Source organism: Panthera tigris, chromosome A3 (genome assembly GCF_018350195.1).
Source record: "Panthera tigris isolate Pti1 chromosome A3, P.tigris_Pti1_mat1.1, whole genome shotgun sequence".
Classification (NCBI taxonomy): Eukaryota; Metazoa; Chordata; class Mammalia; order Carnivora; family Felidae; genus Panthera; species Panthera tigris.
In genome coordinates, this window is record NC_056662.1 from 27465040 (window position 1) to 27486456 (window position 21417).

General features: G+C 55.4%; 1 protein-coding gene across 6 annotated transcripts; it reads left to right on the plus strand.

The window, feature by feature from the left end:
- Positions 1-3514: 3514 nt before the first annotated feature.
- On the plus strand, positions 3515-20513 carry RBCK1 (RANBP2-type and C3HC4-type zinc finger containing 1). 6 transcript variants are annotated; one of them, XM_042980695.1, is made up of 13 exons: positions 3515-3553; positions 4171-4260; positions 5344-5488; positions 10240-10333; positions 10493-10691; positions 11843-11964; positions 12087-12260; positions 13417-13577; positions 14697-14808; positions 17576-17755; positions 18250-18348; positions 18697-18840; positions 19820-20513. In XM_042980695.1, exons 2-13 carry the CDS (start codon positions 4239-4241, stop codon positions 19898-19900), a joined length of 1533 nt encoding a protein of 510 aa, XP_042836629.1. In that variant the 5' UTR covers positions 3515-3553; positions 4171-4238; the 3' UTR covers positions 19901-20513. The 6 variants fall into 6 exon arrangements, with proteins under 6 accessions (XP_042836629.1, XP_042836634.1, XP_042836632.1 ...); XM_042980700.1 differs by having other exon boundaries at positions 18736-18840; XM_042980698.1 differs by lacking the exon at positions 3515-3553 and adding an exon at positions 3564-3672.
- Positions 20514-21417: the final 904 nt, after the last annotated feature.

The following is a 21417-nucleotide window of genomic DNA, read 5'->3' on the forward strand; positions in this document are numbered from 1 at the left end:
ACGGGGGAGGGGCAGAGAGAGAGGGAGACACAGAATCTGAAACAGGCTCCGGGCTCTGAGCCATCAGCCCAGAGCCCGACGCGGGGCTCGAACTCATGGACCGCGAGATCGTGACCTGAGCTGAAGTCGGACGCTTAACCGACTGAGCCACCCAGGCGCCCCAAAGGCTGGACCCTCCTTGGAGCAGGACCGGTCCTGCCCTGCATCACTGACTCACGCAGAACAGAGTCTCAGAGGTGGTGGGTCAGTAGCCTGCATCGGTCCCCTGGGGTGCTTGTTTACAAGGCAGATCCCCAAACTCTCTCCTGACCTGTGAGTCGGACTGCCTCGGGTGTGCACCTTAACAAGCTCCCCAGGGCGATGTGACTGAGCAGCCAATTTGGAGAACCTCTGTGTTTGGTGAAATCCTGAACTCCTTGGGGACTCAGAGCTCATTTCGGCTCCTCGCAGAGCTTGTTTGACCCCGGGCCCAGGTATAAAATGGGTCGAAGTCCCACCTGCCTGTGAGGCCAGTCGTCATAGCACTTAGCCCCACGTGGCAGGACACTCTATGTCTGGGACTTTCATGAGGCCAGGGGCTATGTTTTGTTCACCGCAGTCTCCCCGGCTCCTAGAACAGTGCCTGGCGCACAGAGCTGCTCAATAAATGTTTGTTGAATGACTAAATGAAAGCGGTTGCTATATGCCCCGAACAAAGCAGGGCACTTGTTAGGGATGGTTAGTGTTTGCTGAGGTCACATCACGTGCCAGGCATGGTTCTAAGCGCTTTACCCGCATTATCTCATTTGACATGTGATGGCTGGCCTCCAAGATGACCTCCTATGATCCTTGACACATGGAATCCATGCCTTTGTGTAGTTCCCTCCCATCCTGAGCCGGGTCGATAGGTGTAACAAATAGGATATTATGAAAATGAAGGAATATGGCTTTTTTCTTTTCTTTTCTTTTCTTTTTTTTTTTGCTTCCCAGAAGAAGTGTATTATGTCTTCAAGACACTACAACGTAGGCTCTTCTCCCAGAGAAGGATCTTTCCGGCCCAGGGAGCCATCACCCAGATGAGTGGCTCGTCTGTCATTCTCCTAAGCAGCCGGATTCTTCCGCTTGGCTTTCACAAACTCCTGGGTCCCCCGTGTGTAGATAAAACACTACAAATGGCGGCACGACATCCAGGATGTATGCCCGAGTGTGGCACCGCCTGCTGGGGATGGCCTTGCCGAAGTGGTGCGGGAAGGCGGTGCTCGCAGGGCAACAAGGCTGTAGGTGGTCACGTGCTGCACCCGTGTCAGATCCCGGAACTCGTGGCCCAGGGTTGCGGCAATGCCTCAGTCCCGCACAGGGGTCACTCTGCCCTCCCCGGTCATGGGGACCACTGTCCGTCTGAAGGAGGGAGGCTGGGCCATAAAACATACCATGGCTCCTGCCTTGCTCGCCAGGATATCATCTGCTCTTGGGAAAGCCAGCAGCCATGTTTCAAGGACACTCAAGTAGCCCTTAGGGGAGGCACAGGTGGCAAGGAATTTAGACATCCCGCAAAGCAGCGCCAACCAGGTATAAGAGTAGCTTTCTCGAAGGCCGATCTTCCACCCTGGTCAAGCCTTCAGATGACTGAAGCCTCAGCTAACATCTTCACTAAAACCGCTGAGAGACTTTGAGCCAAAACCACCTAAGAAGCTCCTGAATTCTTAAACCCCGGAAACTGTGTGAGATCTACATGTTTGTTGTTGTTCTGAGCCCCTAAATTTTGGGGTAACTTGTTAGACATCAATAACCAGGAACTGAGACAGATCCTCAAAAGAGCCTTACGAAGGAGGGACCATCACGATCACCATTGTACAGAGGGGGAAGCTAAGGCCCAGAGAGGGGGGATCTTGTCCAGGGTCACGTACATCATGAACAGGGGGGCTGAACCCAGGTTTGAATGACCAAAGAGTCTCCCCACGGGGTTGAAGGATGTCCAAAGTGACTGCCAGCTCTGCCCTTGAAGGCCCAAGGGTAAGACAAGAACACCTGAAAGAAAATATCTGCCCTCAATACACATTTGTGCAGGTAACCTCAGGGCTGAAGGGACCACGACCGTCAAAAACCAGCAATGGTCACCAGAGGAAAACAAGGCAACAGAAGTGAAAATCAGCAGAAACAAACACTCAGAGTTCAGATGGCAATATTACCAGACACAGATCAGGGGCACCTGGGTGGCTCAGTTGGTTAAGCGAAATCAAGAGTCAGCCACTCAACCAACTGAGGCACCCAGGCACCCCAGTAGTATATGCTTTAGAAAAAAAAAAAATGAAGCCAGGAAGGAGGATATAAAATGCTGGAAAGGGGAATCTGGGTGGCTCAGTCGGTTAAGTGTCCAACTTCGACTCAGGTCACAATCTTGTGGCTGGTGGGTTCGAGCCCCACATTGGGCTCTGTGCTGACAACTCAGAGCCTGGAGCCTGCTTTGGATTCTGTGTCTCCCTCTCTCTCTGCTCCTCCCCGCTCACACTCTGTCTGTCTTTCTGTCTGTCTCTCTCAGGAAATAAACATTAAAAAAAATTAAATGCTGGATGTATGTGGGTATATGAAATTTCAGATAGAGTGAACAGGGAAGGGTTTTGGGTAACGACTAAACTAAAGGGAGAGAGCAAGTCATGACGATACTGGGGTTATGGCACATGCAAAGATCCCGAGGTGGAGTGTGTCTGCCTTATTCCAGGACCTAGGAGGCCAGTGGGTTTGAGTGGAGTGAGCCATGGGTTGAACATTCCTCCCAGAAGTGGAGTGGGGAATCCAGGAAGGGGAGCTCTGACAGGTACCACTGGGGAGGTCGATTACGGGAAGAATTGTCAATTACATACCCCAACAGAGTCCTCAACAGGAAAGACTCAACTACAAGCCCAACAGGGAAAAGATGTGCATTGGATCTGCTACAAGAAATTCACTACCTCTGTAACTCAGCCAATGAGAAAGTGTCATCACCCTGAACTCTTGCTTTTCTCCAATGGACTTTGGCTCAAAACATGTCTCTCAATTCCCTCCATCTCAGTAATGTTTCTATGCGTTGTTAGATTTGCCCATGGTTTTTCACAGCTTGAATGTCCCAAACTGCAACTCTTGGCTGTTCCTGAATAACCTTTTTTTTTTTTTTTTTTTTTTGGAAAATAACTGGCTATTTTATTTTTTAGGCTTAAAGTAGTAAGAGGAGGGGAGACAGTTAGCAGCTGTGGAGAGGATCTCGGCTTTTACTTTGCTATGAGAGTGTTGGGAAGAACCGGGAGTGTTTTGAGGAGTGACGCGGTTTGATTTACACTCTAGGGACTGTCTGGCAGCGGGCTGGGGCCCTGTTGGGGCCAAAAGGAGAAGCCAGGAGCCTAATGGGGATAGAGCCTCGGTTTGTGTTTCGCAAACGGAGCTGAGGATGGGCCTGACCCTCCTGGGTGCCGGTGAGTATACAGGGCTGAGCCCCGCCCCCATACCGTCCAATCCCCGCCCCCGGCGGCCACTGCCCCGCCCCTCCCCTCCAGACCCGCCCCCCGCCCCTTCCCGCGGCGGTGCGGGCGCGGCCTGCCGGGTGAGTGAGGGTCGGGGAGTCCCGGATCAGCCCAACAGGGGTCACCCCGGTCAAGGTCCTTGAGCACCCCGGACCACCGCGACCCCGGCGCAGGGCGGGCGCCGCCGGGGACTGCGTAGGTGCCAGTCGCCGCCGGGTGTGCCGGGCGGTTGGGGGGGAGGGTGTCCGGATGTCCCGACAGTCTGCTGCCCCACTTCCGGGGCCTCCACTTTCACTTTCCCTTTCGCTGTAGCTGCTCCCCTCCCCTCCCGACTGTCTGGGGCCGCCCCGCAGGGGAGGGAGTGTGGCTGCAATCCTCGGCGCCAGGGGTGTTCCCAGAAGCGAGAAGTTGGGGGGAGGGCCCTCCCCAGGGACTAACAGCGCCCGGCTGTGCGGCGTCACCCTCATCCCTGCACCAGGTCTGTTCTGCTTCCTCTGTCGCCCATTGTGGGCTTGGCTCGGTGCCCTTTGCCCTTTCATCTCCCACGCAGGGTCCCAGCCGGTTCCCATACCCGGTCTCCGGTGCTTGTGATGTTACCCGATTCCATCCGGGGACACCAAGGCATAAAGAGGGTTCGGGCCGGGCCGGAGGCCACCGGCCGGGACTGAATTACTTGTGGTCATCCGCCCTCTCCCAGGTGACCCAGGGATAGCATTTCTCCGCAGCTGCTGCCCCCGCCTGGGGGCATGGGCTCAACCACGCCAGATGGACGAGAAGACCAAGAAAGGTGGGCACAGCCTGGAAGCGGCTGGGAAACTTCCTTTAGGCGGTGGGCCCCAGCAGGACCTGGCCTCCCCTGCCTTGAAGGGTGGGAAAGGTGGCTTTAACCGCACCCTCCCTCTATCCACCTGCCCCTCAGTTTCCTTCTTTGGGGCCTGGTTGCTTCCAGGGGCTGGTCCTTCAACTATGGCATGTCCCTGAGGCCACCACGAGCCAGCACTGTGTTGTGATGGGGGTGGAGAGCTCCCAGAGAACACAGGAGATCTCTCAGGCTGGTGCAGGAGACAGATCTCAGTTGACCTAAATACCAGGGGTCCTTGCGCCCCCTCTTGCCCCCCTCCACCCAGCATTGTAGAAAATGTCAGGTCATGTCATCACCCTGCTCAAAACCCACCCTGTGTCCCTCTGTGTTCTTAGGCCAGAGCCCTCGGTTAGCCCACAGTTCCCTTCTGGCTTCACTGACCTCACAGTCTTACCCCATTCACCCCCTTGTTCATTCTGATGGAGCCTCACTGGCTTCTTTCTGTTCCCATCCAATCATTTCTGGCTCAAGACCTTTGCCCTGACCTTTCTCTCCACCTGGAATACTCTTCCCTAACTGGGTTTGGACACATCTAGCTTCTCCTGGTCTCAGCTTCAGTGTCCCTTCCTCCTAGAGGCCTTCTCTGATCTCCTTATGCTGTTTATTTCCTTGCCAGCGTGGATCACAACCTGAATTTTTTTCTGTTGTCTATCTCCTTGCTGGGCCGGGAGGTCCGTCAGCACAGGGACCCATTTATCTTATTCACTGCCGAATCCCAGTTTCTGGGACAGTGGCTGGTACACAGTAGGAGCTCGGTAAATCCTTGTCACATAAATGAATGGAAGTTTGGGGGCCTGGGAGTCTGAAGGACAAATAGAACTACATGAACAGGGAGGGGGAATGGGGAGTATCAGAGAAAGGGACTTTTAAGCTGGGTGCTGAAGGATATGTAGGAGTTCACCAGGGAGACAGAGGAAGCAGTAGGTGCAAGGGACCACCACCTCCCTCTCCCCCAGCTCCTGGAAAATAAACCGTGTGCTAACCTGCTTCCATTGTACTGGATTTCAGCCGAGGAGATGGCCCTGAGACTCACCCGAGCAGTGGCAGGCGGGGATGAACACGTGGCAGTGCAGTGTGCCATCTGGCTGGCAGAGCAACGGGTGCCCCTGAGTGTGCAACTGAAGCCTGAGGTCTCCCCAACACAGGACATCAGGTGAGGAGGGCACGACTGGCCTAGGTCTTAGGGCTTCCTGAAACCCAGTGGGCCGCAGTATATTCTTGCCGGTTATTCTCCTTTTAAAAATTTTTTTAATGTTTATTCATCTTTGAGAGACAGAGCATGAGCAGGGAAGGGGCATAGAGAGACGGAGACACGGTATCCGAAACAGGCTCCAGGCTCCGAGCTGTCACCACAGAGCCCGACGCGGGGCTCGAACTCACGGACCGCGAGATCATGACCTGAGCCGAAGTCGGACGCTCAACCGACTGAGCCACCCAGGCTCCCCTCTCGCTAGTTCTTCTTAATGGCAGGTTCTGGTGTCAGGAGACCTAGCTTCAAACCCGAGCTCTGTCTGTCATCCACTGTGAGATCTATAGCAAGTCACTTCACCTCTCAGAATTTTCAGAGGTTTTTTGATTTTAAAAATGAGGCAATACTAGTAAGCCATCTCATAGGATTGTTAGAAGGTGTGTTAGAATGTTAGTCCTCGGGGCGCCCGGGTGGCTCACTCGGTTAAGTGTCCGACTTCGGCTCAGGTCACGATCTCGTGGTTTGCGAGTTCGAGCCCGCTGTTGGGTTCTGTGCTGACAGCTCAGAGCCTGGAGCCTGCTGGGTATTCTGTGTCTCCCTCTCTCTCTGCCCTTCCCCTGCTTGTGCTCTGTCTCTCTCTCTTCCAAAAATAAGTAAACATTAAAAAAAAAAACCAACACATATAGAATGTTAGTCCTCATATAACAGAAAAAACATAGTAACGGTGGCATAAATAAATTTGATGGCAGGCAGTCTGTATGTGGGGGCTGTGCTTCCTGTAGGTCCCCGGAGAGTCAGGCTTCTGTCTTGTTGCTCTGCCATTCATGGGCTCCATTCTGCAGTTCGCTTCATGGTCTAAAATGGCTGTTCCAGCTCCGGCCATCCCATCAGCATTCTTGCCGGTAGGGAGGAAGGTGTGGTGTCTCCCAGCCAGATGGGGGCCCCCAAATGCGGGGCGACCCAATTGGGTAGAAGCTGGCTGTGCAGGCGCAGAACAAAAGAGATAGAACTGTATTGAAGACATCACCAGGGAGCGGTGGGCAGGACAGCAAAGCAGGGACTGTCTGTGGGGGGCTAGAGCTACAGGGGAGAATGAGAAAATATGGGGACGTTTGGAGTTTCCCCTTTTTTGGCCACTGAGCCTGGTGTGAGTGACCCCTTTGTCAGCGGGGGCTTAGGGATATTTCGAGGTGGGTCGCTTAATGAGCCTGTTTGCATTCAGCGCGGTGATGGTCGCTGTGGCCCCTTCTGTCTGTCTTACTCAAGTTGCCATTCAAGCCTGTTGGCCAAAAGCGGCCTCTGCAGAAGGGAAGAGGGACCCCCACTCCCACCCTTGAGGGCACAGCTCAGAGAGTTGCACACACTTCTTCCACTCAATTCCTGTGGACCAGAAGGTATTCTCACAGCCACGCTCGGCTTGAAGGGAGGCTGCGAAACACGACCAGGCATCCAACTAGAACTCAGGGTTTCTGTTAGCAAGTAGAGGCAAGGGAGAACGGAGGCTGGTCACCTTTCCCCAGGAGACTGAATGGCTCTCGGAATGCTTAGCACAATGCCTGGCACATGTCACTCACTCAGTGAATCGTGGTGCTTATCTTCCCCCCCCCCCTGCTTTTTCATTGCTGCCTAGTAACTTTCTATCGCCTTGTAAAGGACCCCGGTCCGTGCTTTTATTTGTAGTCTCTGCTCATCTCCCTCCCTTTCCCCAACCCCAGCCTTAGGCAGCCGCGAATCTACTTTTATCTCCAGGGACTTGCCTAGTCTGGACATTTCGCAGAAATGGAATCATACCGCACGTGGCCTCTTGTGTCCGGCTTCTTTCACTTAGCATCACGTTTTCTCGATTCATCCGTGTGGTGGCGCGTATCAGAACTTTATTCCTTTCTGTTGCTCGATGGTAATCTCTTGTACGAATATACCACATTTTCTCTATTAATCATTTGATGGACATTTGGGGTTTTCCCGCTTTGGGGCTAACGTGAATAATGATGCTGTGAACATTCGTGCTCAATCTTCTTTTTGAGTTTAACGAGCTATAATGGACACAGGACGTTGTATTAGTTTAAGGTGTTGTGATATTGTGATTTATAATAAGGAATATTTTCTTGGTCTTTGTCCTTTCCTGGCACAGAGCTCCTTGGAACTTCTTGCGTTTTTTGAGTGGTAAAGATGCCTTTTGTTGTGCAAATGAGGTGACCTTTGGAACCTCCCTAGATCACCTAAGGATGGGGGACGCTGCTCACCAGAGAAACCAGCCAGTGTGATTAGAGGGTTGGAGTGTTCAGTCCCATCCCCCTGACCTCCTGGGAGGGGACAGGGACTGGAGGTAGAATCAGTCCCCAGTGGCAATGGTTTCATCAGTCACGCCTATGTAATAAGATTTTCATAAAAACTGAAAAGGGCGGGGTTCAGAGAGCTTCTGCGTTGGTGAACACGTGGAGATCTGGGGACGCTAGGGCACTCCAGAGGGCAGGGAAGCTACCACCCTTTCCCGGATGGTGTGCCTCGCACTGTGCATCTCTTCCAGATTCTTCCATCGGGCTGTCCCCGAATTATGTCCTTCCATAACAAACCAGTGGTCTCGTAAGCAAAATGTTTGAGTTCCGTGAACTGCTCTAGCAAATTAATGGAATCCCAGGAGTGGGCTGTTGGAACTCCCGATTCTGTATCCGATGACTCAGTACCGGCTTACGACTGCCATTCGAGAGGGGGCGGTCTCGTAGGACTGAGCCCGCAAGCTGTGGACACTGCTGCTGTTTCTGGGTAGATCGGGTCAGAATTGAGTTGAAATGGAGGACGCCCTGCTGGTGCCTGAGAATTGCAGGAGCCTCCCTCTTCCCATCCACACGTTGGAAATCGAGTCTCAGAACCAGTTTAGATGCACAACATAATGACTTGGTACATGTGTGTAATTGTGCAGTGATGAACACAGTAAGTTAACATCCATTGCCTCACATACTTACGTATTATTTTTTTAAGTATTCTCTATACCCCACATGGGGTTTGAACTCACCACCCTGGGATTGAGAGTCACATGCTCTACCAACTGAGCCAGCCAGCCGCCCTTATTATTATTATTTTTTTTTGCAATGAGAGCTTTTAGGATTTATTGCCTGCAGTATTCAGATACATGAGGCAGAAATGTTAACGATAGTCACCATGCCTGTACATGACCTCCCTATGACTTGCTTATTAACCTCAATACCATTATCACATCTAAAAAATTAAGAATAATCCCTTAAAATCCCCTAATACAGTTTATAGTATAATTTCCCTGATTATCTCATTGACAGTTTTTATAGTTGGCTTATTCCAATTAGGAGCCAGAGAAGATCTACACGGATCCTTTCTTTCTTTCTTTTTTTTTTTAAACATTTATTTATTTTTGAGAGACAGAGCATGAGCAGGGAAGGGGCAGAGAGAGGGAGACACAGAATCCGAAGCAGGCTCCAGGCTCTGAGCTGTTTGTTAGCACAGAGCCCGATGCGGGGCTCGAACCCATGAACTGCGAGACCATGACCTGAGCCGGAGTTGGACGCTCAACCGACTGAGCCACCCAGGCGCCCCGACATGTATCCTTTCTTAATCTTGTCTTTTTAATTCCTCCTCTTTATTTTTATGCCATTAATTTAAGAACCTTGGTCTTGGACCTCCAGAATTCCCCCACATGCTGGATTTATTAACTGCCACCTCGGGGTGTCATTTAAGTATCTCCAGTTTTTCTTGTGAACTTGTAGTTGGATCTAAAGGTTAGGTTAGTCCGGAGTCACTTTGTACATTTCCAGGAACTCGTCCTCATTTACTGATTATTTCTTGCTGTTCTTGTTCTGTGCTCTGATGTGTCTGTTTCCTTTGGGATCCAGTTCTGGTTTTTTTCATCGTAGCCCTTCCCTTTCATGCTTTTGACCTTCCAGAAATGTTGAAGGGTCCTTCCTTGAGAAAGCTGGTGTTTCTCTGGAACAACACTGGGTTGAAGTCCTGCCTCTCACAGTCTCAGTGTTACTTGGTAACCTGAGCGTAACCTGTCCGTGCCTCGTGTTTTTATCTGTAAAACAGCAGTGACAACAGTGTCTGCCTCCTGGGTTTGTGGAGAGGATTAAATGGGCTAAAACATACTAAGTGCTGGGGCGCCTGGGTGGCTCAGTCGGTTAAGCGTCCGACTTCGACTCAGGTCACGATCTCGCGGTTTGTGCGTTCAAGCCCCGCATCGGGTTCTGTGCTGACAGCTCAGAGCCCGGAGCCTGCTTCGGATTCTGTGTCTCCTCCTCTCTCTGCCCCTCCCCTGCTCATGCTCTGTCTCTCAATAATAAATAAATGTTTAAATAAATTAAAAAAAGAAACATATTAAGTGCTTTGAAGCATCGTGGCATATAGTAAATAACAACGATTGGTGGTTTGGCTAAAGAGCAAAGGAGGGAATGACAGGAGGCTGGAGAGTAGGGAGGGGCCCGGATCACGGAGGCCCCCGTGTGCCGCAGTGAGTCCGGATTGGATTCTCAGAAGAGCGTGGAGCCACCACAGGGGTTTAAGCAGCGGGTTCTGATTCAGGAGGAAGCACAGGGCTGCGGGAATCCAGGAAAGGCCCCCTAACCCAGACTGGGCGTCTGTGGGCACGTGCGCGTGTATATGTACACGTGCAGCTGCGTGCACAAGCGTGCAGACAGGTACGTGCCAGCAGCTGGTGGCTGAGGTTGGACCTGTGACCTTCTCCGCAGGCTGTGGGTGAGTGTGGAGGATGCTCAGATGCACACAGTCACCATCTGGCTCACAGTGCGTCCGGACATGACCGTGGCCTCCCTCAAGGACATGGTGAGTTGGCGGGGGGGGGGGGGGGGGGGGGGGTGTGCAGGCGGAAGTGGAGGGGGTACACGAAAGCGAAACATCAGGGCAGACGCTTCCCATTTTACGTCCACTTCTCTTTACTCTGGTCCTCCCTTTCCCCTCTCCCTCTCTCCGTGTCCCCGCCAGGTATTCCTGGACTACGGCTTTCCACCCGTCCTACAGCAGTGGGTCATTGGGCAGCGGCTGGCCCGGGACCAGGAAACCCTGCACTCCCATGGGGTGCGGCGGAATGGGGACAGCGCCTACCTCTACCTGCTGTCAGCCTGCAACACCTCACTTAACCCTCAGGAGCTGCAGCGGGAGAGGCAGTTGCGGATGCTGGAAGGTGAGACTCTGCCTCTGAGTGGCACGGGACTCATCTGAGGTCGCAGGGCAAGAGGGAGCAGAGTCCGTGGACTTTTGGTCAGGAACTCTCACCAGGAGGACCTTATCCATAGTGCACAAAGGACACCCCAGGAGGGAGCCATTTCTGGAGCCGGTGGTCTGGGGGAGAGGGGCTGAGTCCAGCCCCCGGCCCCAGCATTTATCAGCTGTGTGACCTTGGGCCAGTCCCTTCCTGTCTCCACTCCTCAGTTTCTAAATCTGTAAATTGGATACCATGATAATGATAGCATTTATTCTCAATTTTTAAAATTTTTATCTGGAAATAGTTCAGACAGACAGAAAAGTTGCAAAGTTGTACAAAGAATTGCATAACAAATTCCCAAGGACCTTTCGCGTGTATTCCCCCAAATATTAACATTTCACCACAACTGCTTTGCTTTATCATTCTCTATACACAACTGTTTTTATATGCATAAATACTTCTGTTTTCTGAACGGTTCTGAAGTGCAGACATGATGTCCCTCTCCCCTAAAAATTTCAGTGTGCATTTTCTTTAAAATAGGGTCATTTTCTTACATTACCACATACAGCTACCAAATTTAGGAAACCAACAATGCTAAAGTACTGTTATCTAATCCACACGTTACCCAGATTTGACCAGTTGTCTCACTAATGTCCTTTATAGCAGGAGACCTGGCCGTGGCGTCGTGTCTCCCAGGGTCTTTCAGTCTTTGGTGCCCTAGTCTTCCTGTGACTGTCCTGATACTTGAAGACTCCAGCCAGTTTTTTTTTTTTTTCCGCTTTTCTGTCCGATGGCCCTTCATGAATGGATGCAGATTCAGGATTTAGCAGGAGCAGGACAGAAGTGTTTGTCCCTCTAGGTGCATAACTTGAGCATAGGAGGCCTGTCTTTAGGCGGCGGGGTTTTAAGCCGGGAGCACGCGGGAGCATTCACGGGTGGAGGAGGGACTCTGACTTTGTGGGAGCCCGACACTCAGCCAGGTCTGGGCTCACCTGGCGAACCGAGCTGGAGACTCCCCCAGGGAGGAGGGAGAGGACCGAGGAGCGGAGCTGTGCGGGGCGCGCGGCTGGCACAGAATGTGCGCCAAGTGGGCTGCGTGGATCTGCCACGCCCTAAATCCTCCTCCCTAGATCTGGGCTTCAAGGACCTCACGCTTCAGCCCCGGGGCCCCCTGGAGCCAGCCCCCACCAAGCCCGGAGCCCCTCAGGAGCCGGGGCGGGGCCAGCCCGAAGCCGCGCCCGAACCCCCGCCGGTAAGCCACCCCCACCTCCGCGCGCGCCCTTGACCGCGCGCCCCGCCCCCGACTCCGCCTCCACGCTCCCGGACCCCTCCCCGCGCGGTGCTCAGCCCCACACCCTCCGACTCTGCCCCCAGGTGGGCTGGCAGTGCCCCGGCTGCACCTTCATTAACAAGCCCACGAGGCCTGGCTGCGAGATGTGCTGCCGGGCGCGGCCTGAGGCCTACCAGGTTCCCGCCTCGTACCAGCCGGACGAGGAGGAGAGAGCGCGCCTGGCGGGCGAGGAGGAGGCGCTGCGCCAGTACCAGCAGGTGGGCGCGGCGGCCTCGGACCAAACACCTGTGGACCGGGCGGGGAGGCGTACGGTGGGACGGGAGGCACCTCCGCATTGCCGCTCCAACCCCGTGGCTGCCTTGCCCCCTCCTGACCCCCCCGCTGCTGTTGACCCCGCACTTGACTGTGGCCCGCCCTCTCCTGGAGGTCTTAAGTGCTGAGACCCTGGTCCCAGGCTGTGATCACATGCCCCGCCCCCACTTCGGCTGTGGCTCCGCCCCTAGCTTTGACACACACCCACTGTGCACACGACTGCCCCAGGCTGTAACTCCCGCACCCTGTTTCCGACCACGCTCGTATCCACCTTCCCCTTATCCACCTGTGATAGTTACTGCTCCACTTAGACATGACCTCACCCTGGACCCTGCTACTCCCGACCCCCTCCCTCCCTGTTGGGGTTCACCCCTGACTTCCTAGGAGCCTGGACCGGGCCCTTCACTGCTCCCTGTAAGATTGGCCCCGCCCTCTGTCCTGCCCCTTCCGTAGTTATGCCCCCCGATCCTGACACAAGCCCTGATTACACAGATGCCAGACCCTGAGTGTCCCCCATTCTGATTGGATGCCCCCCACCTGCTTTCTCCTCGGACCCAGTGCTGCCCTTGCCCCACCCCAGCCATGACCTCATTCGTGGTCTTACCTACAACCTTGGCCCAGACCCCGTCCTCTCTCCGGTCTTGCTTTGCTCTCTAGCTTTATCACCACCCCCATACCCCTGACCCACTCTGTGACCTTGACGGGCTCCGACTCCACCACCCCCCGCCCTGCTTCTGGGCGGGGATGTGAACCCTCTTAAGACCCCCAGACTACCCCCTCAGACCCTAGCTCCTTCCCTTCACTATTGCCATCACTCCCTCTCGTGGCTTGACCCCTGGTTGCAGCTGCAACCTGCCTCTGCCTGGCCCGCCTCCTGTCATTGGCTTCCCCGCCTCCCCTCCTGCCCTGGCCCCATCCTTCCCATCATCTCGTCTCCCGCCCACTGCCAGGCCACCTCCACCCCCACCCAGGGATCCTGACTCTCCCCCAGCTTTGCCCCGCCTCCGGGGTCTGACCTGGCCCCCCTGGTCCTGCCCCCTTCCTGGTCTGACCCTCCCCCGAGACCCTGACCCGCCCCGCGGCCCCGCCCCGTGTGCCCAGCGGAAGCAGCAGCAGCAGGAGGGAAACTACCTGCAACACGTCCAGCTGGATCAGAGGAGCCTGGTGCTGAACACCGAGCCCACCGAGTGCCCCGTGTGCTACTTGGTGCTGGCGCCCGGCGATGCCGTGGTGCTGCGTGAGTGTCTGCACGCCTTCTGCAGGTGCGGCCCCCAACCCCACCCCCAGCAACGCAGCGTTTGTCGCAGCCGCCGATTACCGGAGGGCTGAGAGTGGGTGGGGCCTGTGCGCTTACATCTCATTGGACGCTCACAAAAACCTGCGAGGTAGGCGCTGTCTCCCCATTTTGCAGAGGGGGAATGTGAGGTTCGGAGGCCAGCCGCTTGCTCAAGGCCACACTGCTCAGGCATTCTGGTTCCAGAGCCTGCGCCCTTTGCCGCTCTCTGCGGCAGGCCCAGCCAAGGGCACTGAGGCCCTAGCGCCGGCAGACTGAGCCAGCCCCGCTCTCCGCCTGGCTGGTGGGCAGACCGTCCTTCTCTGAGGCTCCGCCAGGCCACCGGTCCTGGGCTGTGCAGACCATGTCCGCCTTCACGCAGCGGACATTCGCACGGCCCCTGGGTGCCAGGGACTGTGCTAGGCCTGGGGATCCAGGAGGGAACAAAGAAGCTCAGTTCCTGCCTCTTTGGAGCTTACGTTCCGGTGGAGAGAGTCTGATATTAATCGACTAATCGCTGATGGAATTGTAAATTGTGTCAAATGCTAAGCACCAGCGGATTGTGATTAGTGGATTCTGATCAAAGAACAGGGGCCCTGCTCCAGGAGCAGGTCAGGAGAACCCCTAAGGGGGTAGCATTTGAGCAGAGACCGGAGGGTCTGCTGCAGCGGTGTGCCTGGCCTGTCTGTGGCCAAGCAGGCGTCAGTGTGGCTGGAGCAGAGATGGACCGAGAGATTAGTTCGAGAGGGCAAGTCCTCAGGGCTCTTGTGAGCCGTAGTGAGGCGAGCAGGTTTGTTCTGGGCGGATCCGGAGGCCAGTGTGTTGGGAATGGTGTCGGAGGGCGAGGTGGGCCCAGGGAACCCAGGAAGGATGCTTCTGCTCTGCTCCGGCAAGGAGTGATGGGGGCCTGGACCAGAGCGATGGGGGGTGGCTGTGGGGTGCACAGAAGTGGACGCTTTGGAGATGGGTTTATGGGAGGGATATGAAGGAAGAGGGGAATTGAAGAGAAGCCCGCCTGGGGTCAGGCCTCACTACGTGAGGGGTGGAATCCAGGTGGATGGGGTTCAGATGACCCTAACCTCCCCCTCCCGCCCTTCACCCCCTCCAGGGAGTGTCTGCAGGGCACCATCCGCAACAGCCAGGAGGCCGAGGTCTCCTGCCCCTTCATTGACAACACGTACTCGTGCTCGGGCAAGCTGCTGGAGAGGGAGATCCGGGCGGTAAGGCCAGAGGCGGAGGGTGCACCCTGAGCTGGCAGGTGGGGATGGGGTTGGGGGCACCGGTCTCAGCACACATTTATCCGGAGCCTTCTGTGTGGGCTGCTGAGGGCCAAGCAGTGAACAGGACGGGACTTGGGGGAAGTAGGTGGTAAAGAAAGCACTCTTGGGAAGGAAAGACAGCAGAGCCATTAGAATGGGGAAATTCTGGGGCCATTGGCCTGGGTGACCTCCGGTCAGATCCTCACCCCGTGCCTTGGTTTTCTCATCTCAGCTAGGGTCGCAGTTAGCTTCTTCGAAGGTTGCGAAGAATATAGTAGAGTGTGTGTGTAAAAGACTTCAGAGTAATGGGTGAGCCCTCGTATCCGTTTGCTTTTGCCGCCTGACAAGTTATCCCAGACGTAGTGTCTTCAAACAACCACTGTTTATTTAGTTCACGAGTCTGCAAGTGAGTCATCGGGGTTGGACGTAGCCAGATGATTCTTCTAGCTCCAGCTGGGCCTGGCTGGTCCCATGTGGGTTTAGCCGGTGGATCAGCTGTCACGGGCTGATTTATGATGGCCTTATTTGCAATGGCGGGGCGGCTGGGCCTGTTTCCGCTGTGCTCTGTCACCCACTGGCAGGCTGGCCAAGGCCTGCTCCCGGGCTGGTGGCTTCCAGGGTGCCCTGGAGCAGCCAGCAGGGAGCTCCAGTGCAAGAGTGCTTGCCACGCGTCTGCTCTTTTTACTTGCTGCCATCCCCGTGAGCATGCTCGAGCCCATAGTCCCCGCGAGGGCACCATCCAAGGGTGTGGAGTCAGGGAGACACGAATAAATCAGGGCCCTTTCTTCAGCAATCCATTCCGGTGCTGCACACGTCTGCACGAGTGTGTTCGCTGTTACTATTATGATTATCATCAAGATCCCACCCTTCTTGGAGTCTCCATTTCCCCACCTGGAAAATCGACTGCTGGGCCTGATTCGTGGTGTTTAAACTGCTCGGGACTGGCCTTCTCAGAATTGGGCATCTTGGGGTTCCCAGACCAAAACATGGAGGCAGGGTCAAAGTGGCTGAGGTCCAAATGGGAGACCCCCCCCCCCCCCCCCCACAGGCACATCCGTAAGACCTCTGTACCTCCTGCCTCTCCCTTAGGATCCTGCTTCCGAGAACGTCCCTGACTGCACCACGTATTTCCTGGAGCCCAAGGGGTCTACCTCTGCTCCAAAAGGGGAGGCAGAAAGGGTAGAATTTGGGGAACTTCTCCCCACATCCAAGAACAGCCTCATTTTTATCTGTTGTCTGTGGGGCACCGGGGAAGGGCGGCTCTGGGTGGTTGCTGAGGCCTTCTCACTCGGGCCTGGAAAGGCCCCCAGACATAGGGTCCTTCCAGATGTCCCGGCACCCATAGTCATCATCCAGGGGTTTTTCCCTTGAGGTCCACCCCTGCCAAGGGCATTGTGATGGGGCCAGAGCTCCTTCCAGGGGGCCGCAGGGCCCTGTGCTTCCCCAGAGGCCTTGGGAGTTGACCCAAGACTCAGAATGCTCAGGTGTGGCAGAGGGAGAAAGGGGCAGAGATCAGCAGGGTGACGCAGTGGAGTTTATCTTTACAAAAAACATGCCTAAACCACATAGAACCGGAACAGAAATCAAAGAGAAAAGTCACCCACAACCCCCGCATCCCAGAAAATCCCCGGATACATTTTTTCCGTTTCCCTTGGTGTCTGTGGGCAGACATGATTTTATTCCTTTTTAAATCAGCTTTACTAAGGTGAACTTTGCAGGCAATAAAAAGCGCCCATTGTAAGCATGCATTTGGGTGAATTTTGACAGACGTAACTCTCGTAACCAGCCCCCAATCAACATGGGGAATGTAGGCATGATTTTTACTTGTGACCAGCATAGATACACCTTTTGCTATGTTGCTATAGAACTTTTCTGAGGATTATTATAAATCTCTATGGCATGTATCCTGCTTATATCTCTTCTCTTAATAATTCCAGTTTCTCAGTTTGTAATGAATGCTTCAAGAACTTTTTGAATGGTGTCTCTTCTTGTACATTATTTTCTTGGGATGAACCTGTAGATGGGGAGTGAGTCCTAAAGGGTCAGAGAAGTTTTGTTGAAACATAATTGCCACACGGCTGTCTCCCAGTGTGATGTACCAGGATACTATTTTAACCACATCTTCGCCAGCATTGCTGGTTATTATTTTTGTTCATTTTTCCTTTTTTTTAAAAAAAATTGTAGAATATACATAACAGAATTTCCTATTTTTACTGTTTTTCTTTTCTTTTCTCCCCCCATTTTTACCATGTTAAGTGTACAGGTCTGTGGCATTAAGTACACTCACATTGTTGTGCACCTATCACCACTGTCCATCTCCAGGACTTCTAATCCACTTTTTGAATGGAGTTTTTATTTAAAAAAAAAAATTTTTTTTTTTAATGCTTTTATGTATTTTTGAGACAGAAAGAGACAGAGTGCCAGCAGGGGAAGGGCAGAGAGAGAGAGAGGGAGACACAGAATCCGAAGCAGGCTCCAGGCTCTGAGCTGTTAGCACAGAGCCCGATGCAGGGCTCAATCCCACGAACCGTGAGATCATGACCTGAGCCAAAGTTGGATGTTTAACCAACTGAGCCACCCGGGCGCCCCTTGAATGGAGTTTTTAAACACTGAGCAGGGCTGGGTTGGACTTCCTGGGTCGAGGGCTTCCTGGAGGATATTTGGTGGCTGGGAGGGCCCTCGTCAGCTGTTCTGAACCTGAGCAAACAAGGTTGTGGCCTCTCGGTAGCTGCTGCCCCCCGAGGATTACCAGCGATTTCTGGACCTGGGCGTCTCCATCGCGGAAAACCGCAGTGCCTTCAGCTACCACTGCAAGACCCCGGACTGTAAGGGATGGTGCTTCTTTGAGGATGATGTCAATGAGTTTACCTGCCCAGTGTGCTTCCACGTCAACTGCCTGCTGTGTAAGGTGGGGACAGGGGCCCACGCTGTGCAGTCACCCTAGTCCTGCCAGGAGCTCACTGCACCTCGGTGCTTGTTCTCCTGGGAAGGGAGCTGTGACCCCAGCCTGGTCATTTCACCACGGACAGCCGCATGTCGATGGCGGGGCCTGGTCCGGGCCCCAAACTGAGCCTAACCCTTGGACCAAGCCCTGGCTCTCGATGGAACCTCAGCCTAGCCTGAGCCTCAGCCCGAAACTGAGCCCTGACCCTGGCCTCCTAGTCACACACCAACCCGCCTCTGACCCCAGACTGATGCTCAACCCCTGTCCTGAATTGAGCCCGGACCCCAAACCCAGACTGAGTCTTGCCGGACCCTGACCTCAGGCCGCTCCCCGCCCTCATCGTCTCAGTGGTTGACCCCTAACGAGACTGGTCTCGAGACCAGACGAGACGATGCCCGTCTCTGGTCTCTCCAGACTGGTCTGGAGCTTTCTCACATCGAGCCCCTCGCCCGCCACAGGCCATCCACGAGCAGATGAACTGCAAGGAGTACCAGGACGACCTGGCCCTGCGGGCCCAGAACGATGTGGCCGCCAGGCAGACAACAGAGATGCTCAGGGTGAGGCAGGGTCAAGGCTGAGGCCTGGGGATTTGGGTTCTGGGAGGGTTCGGTCCGCGGGTTGGGGGCTTCTCAGTTCTCAGAAAGGGCTGTGGTTCATACAGCCCTGGACAGAGGCTCCGACCCCTTTCTGGCATCACTGCCATCCAGAAGCGGGACTGGTTAGGACAAGCGGTCAGGGGGTGAGCAGTGGGGAGCACGTCTACAAAAGGCAGAAGAGCGTAGGAGAGTGACCCCACACCCCCAGAGGGCCAGCCGGTTTGTCCCTGCGGTGGGCCAGGGGTCAGGGAGGGCTCTGGCCGGCAGCCGCCCCAGCCCGGCTGAAGGCTGGCACCTGCCGTGCCCCAGTCCATGCTGCAGCAGGGCGAGGCCATGCACTGCCCACAGTGCCGCATCGTGGTGCAGAAGAAGGACGGCTGTGACTGGATCCGCTGCACCGTCTGCCACACCGAAATCTGCTGGGTCACCAAGGGCCCACGCTGGGGGCCTGGGGTGAGTCTTGGGGGCGGGCGGGGGGAAGCAGAGGCTGGGGAGCATGACGGGGGGGCGCCCGTGGGCCTCCCCCCAGAGTGGGGAACAGCCCCTGGGCCAAATCCAACTCCCTGCCTGGATCCGTCCAGTTTGTAAAGTGAGGACGGTTTTTACATTTTTTAAATGGTTGAAAAGTATTGAGAAAAGAATTTATTTGGTGTGACACGTGAAAATGATGTGAGACGCGAGTTTCATGTCCACAAGCAGCGTGTTCTGGGAGCACAGCCACGTGCATTCGTTGTGTACCGTCCGTGGCCGCTTTTGCACTACAAAGGCCGAGGCCCGATGGCCCCAGACACCTGATGGAAGCGGCACTTTGCAGAAAAAGTTTGCTGACCGCATCCTAGAGGGCAGTGAGGATTCAGTCTGGGCTCAGAGGCAGAGCGGGTCCCCGGCTCTGGTGCACGCCGGCTGTGTGGTTAGGCTGTTCTGAGCCTCAGTTTCTTCATCTGTGAAATGGAGATGATGGCAGGCGTCTTGCAGGCTTGTCCTCAAAACCAAATGAAAGCATGCAAGGGAAGGGCTCCGCCAAAGGCAGCTGTGTTTATCAGGGCTGAGTTCCTGGGGTCGGGGGCTCGTAGTTGTATCCGGGTGGACCCCGGGACGGACGGAGGCAGAGGGAGCGTCTCTTAAGCTGCCAACGTGCTGACCCACCCAGGATTTGCAGAGAGCCATCACGTCCCTTGCCTGCTCTGGGTCTAGGGGAGCATAGACTGGGACCCTGTAATTAGGGGTGCTGTGGGAGCCCAGAAAGATCTTAACTGACCGCCTCTGCCAGGTAGCTGAGGCCAAGAAAGCCATTCGTGGCAGGCGGCCCTGCCCGAGCGAAGGGCCGGAGTGGGGGTGTGCAGGGCTTTGAGGGTGTGATGGAGCAGCGGGTGGGCTGGGGGCGGGGGCACTGCTTTCACTGCCATGACCTTCTCTCCTCCCCATCCTCTAGGGCCCAGGAGACACCAGTGGGGGCTGCCGTTGCCGGGTGAACGGGATTCCTTGCCACCCCAGCTGTCAGAACTGCCACTAGCTGAGGATGGTCCGGTCCCCACGCTGACCCAGCCCCCCATCCATCCCCATGCTGCTGTGGGACAGGGCTGGTGCTTTGGCTCTCATTTGTGGCCTGGGAGATGCCCGTTGTGCTTGGCTGAGACAGAGGCTTTGTGGAGACCAAGGCCTCTGAGCTACGTGGATGGCTTTGTTTGCAAGGGATGTTGCAGCCTGAGCTCCCAGTGCGTGTTGTCCCTGGCTGCATCTGCCCCAGTGCCTTTGCCCTCCCTCTGGGGCTTGCTGGCCAGACCTCTCGGCTCTTCGGAACTCTGCCTGACCCAGACTTAAACACGGCCCTGGCCAGAGGTCTTGCAGGATGGAATCTCTGAGAGCCTCGTGTGAGTCCACACTCCTCGCTTCCACCACCCTCGTCTGCCGAACACGTGTAGCCCACCGCTTCGCCAGCGGCGTTGTGGGGCTGGCTTTTCTCTGCCTTTGCGGTCAGAGGCCTGGGGCCTCTTATAGAACTGCTGCTAGTCCTGTTCAGAGCCCCGAGAGAGACCTGGCGGTTTCTAAAGCACAGCCCATCGGGTTCATCGCCCACGGCTCCCTCTTTGCTGCTGTGTAAGCTAATTAAAATGGCTTTTCAGGAAGGGATGAGTATGATGTCGTGAGAGGGAGTGAAAGGGCGGTGGGCTGGGACCCCTACACGCAGGCGGGATCCCCAGCCATCTGGGAATTGCAGCAGGAAATTGATAGGTTGGCCTCTGTCAGTGGTGGAGCGAAGGCGTGACGGAGCATTGGGGTCCTCGCTCCGTCTAGGCGCCCCTGTGCCCACCTTGAGGGGCAGGATGCTCTTGGGCCAATCGCAACTGGACAGGCAGTTTGCAGGGTGGCAAGGGTGCACAGAGCAGAGTCTGGCTGCAGCCAAGCAGAGAGGGTCAGGAGTACAGAGGGGTGCAGGGCTGGCCCAGGTTCTGGCCTCTAGCACCTTCCGTGCCAGCGGGTGAAGGATCCTAGGTGGGCAGGCTGCAAGTGCTCCCTACTGTGGGTCAAGTGCAGATGCCTCCACTCCCAAGGGGACAGCCCATTTCCGGGGGCCCTGACCACAGACAGCCCCGTGCCAGCTCACCAGGGCGGACTTGCAACCAAACCCCATGGGCTTTGGACTCGAGCCACCTGCCCGAGGAAGTGGCAGGAGGCCCCGTGGACTTGTGGGACTTGCGGGACAGCCTGTCTCTCCCAGAGCAGGGGAAGCCAAGAGGAAGCCCGCTGCTAAGAGCAGCTGCTGCTGGTACGGGCAGGAAGCGGAGGATGGGCTTCACAGCCCCTGCCGGAGGCGACACATCTTCCTTGAGGGTCTGGGGCGGGCATCAAAGCCACTCGCTTAAAAGGCAGGAAGCTGGAGGCAAGCCCATAGGCCTGCTGGCTCACAAAGGCTGCTGGGCAGATCCCAGCACATGGAAGTCTGGAGAAAAGACTCCGAGCAACTGGAGGGCCTTTGTAAGGACAGGAATGAAGGCTGCAGGAGAAGGCGGGGCAGGGAAAGAAGATAAA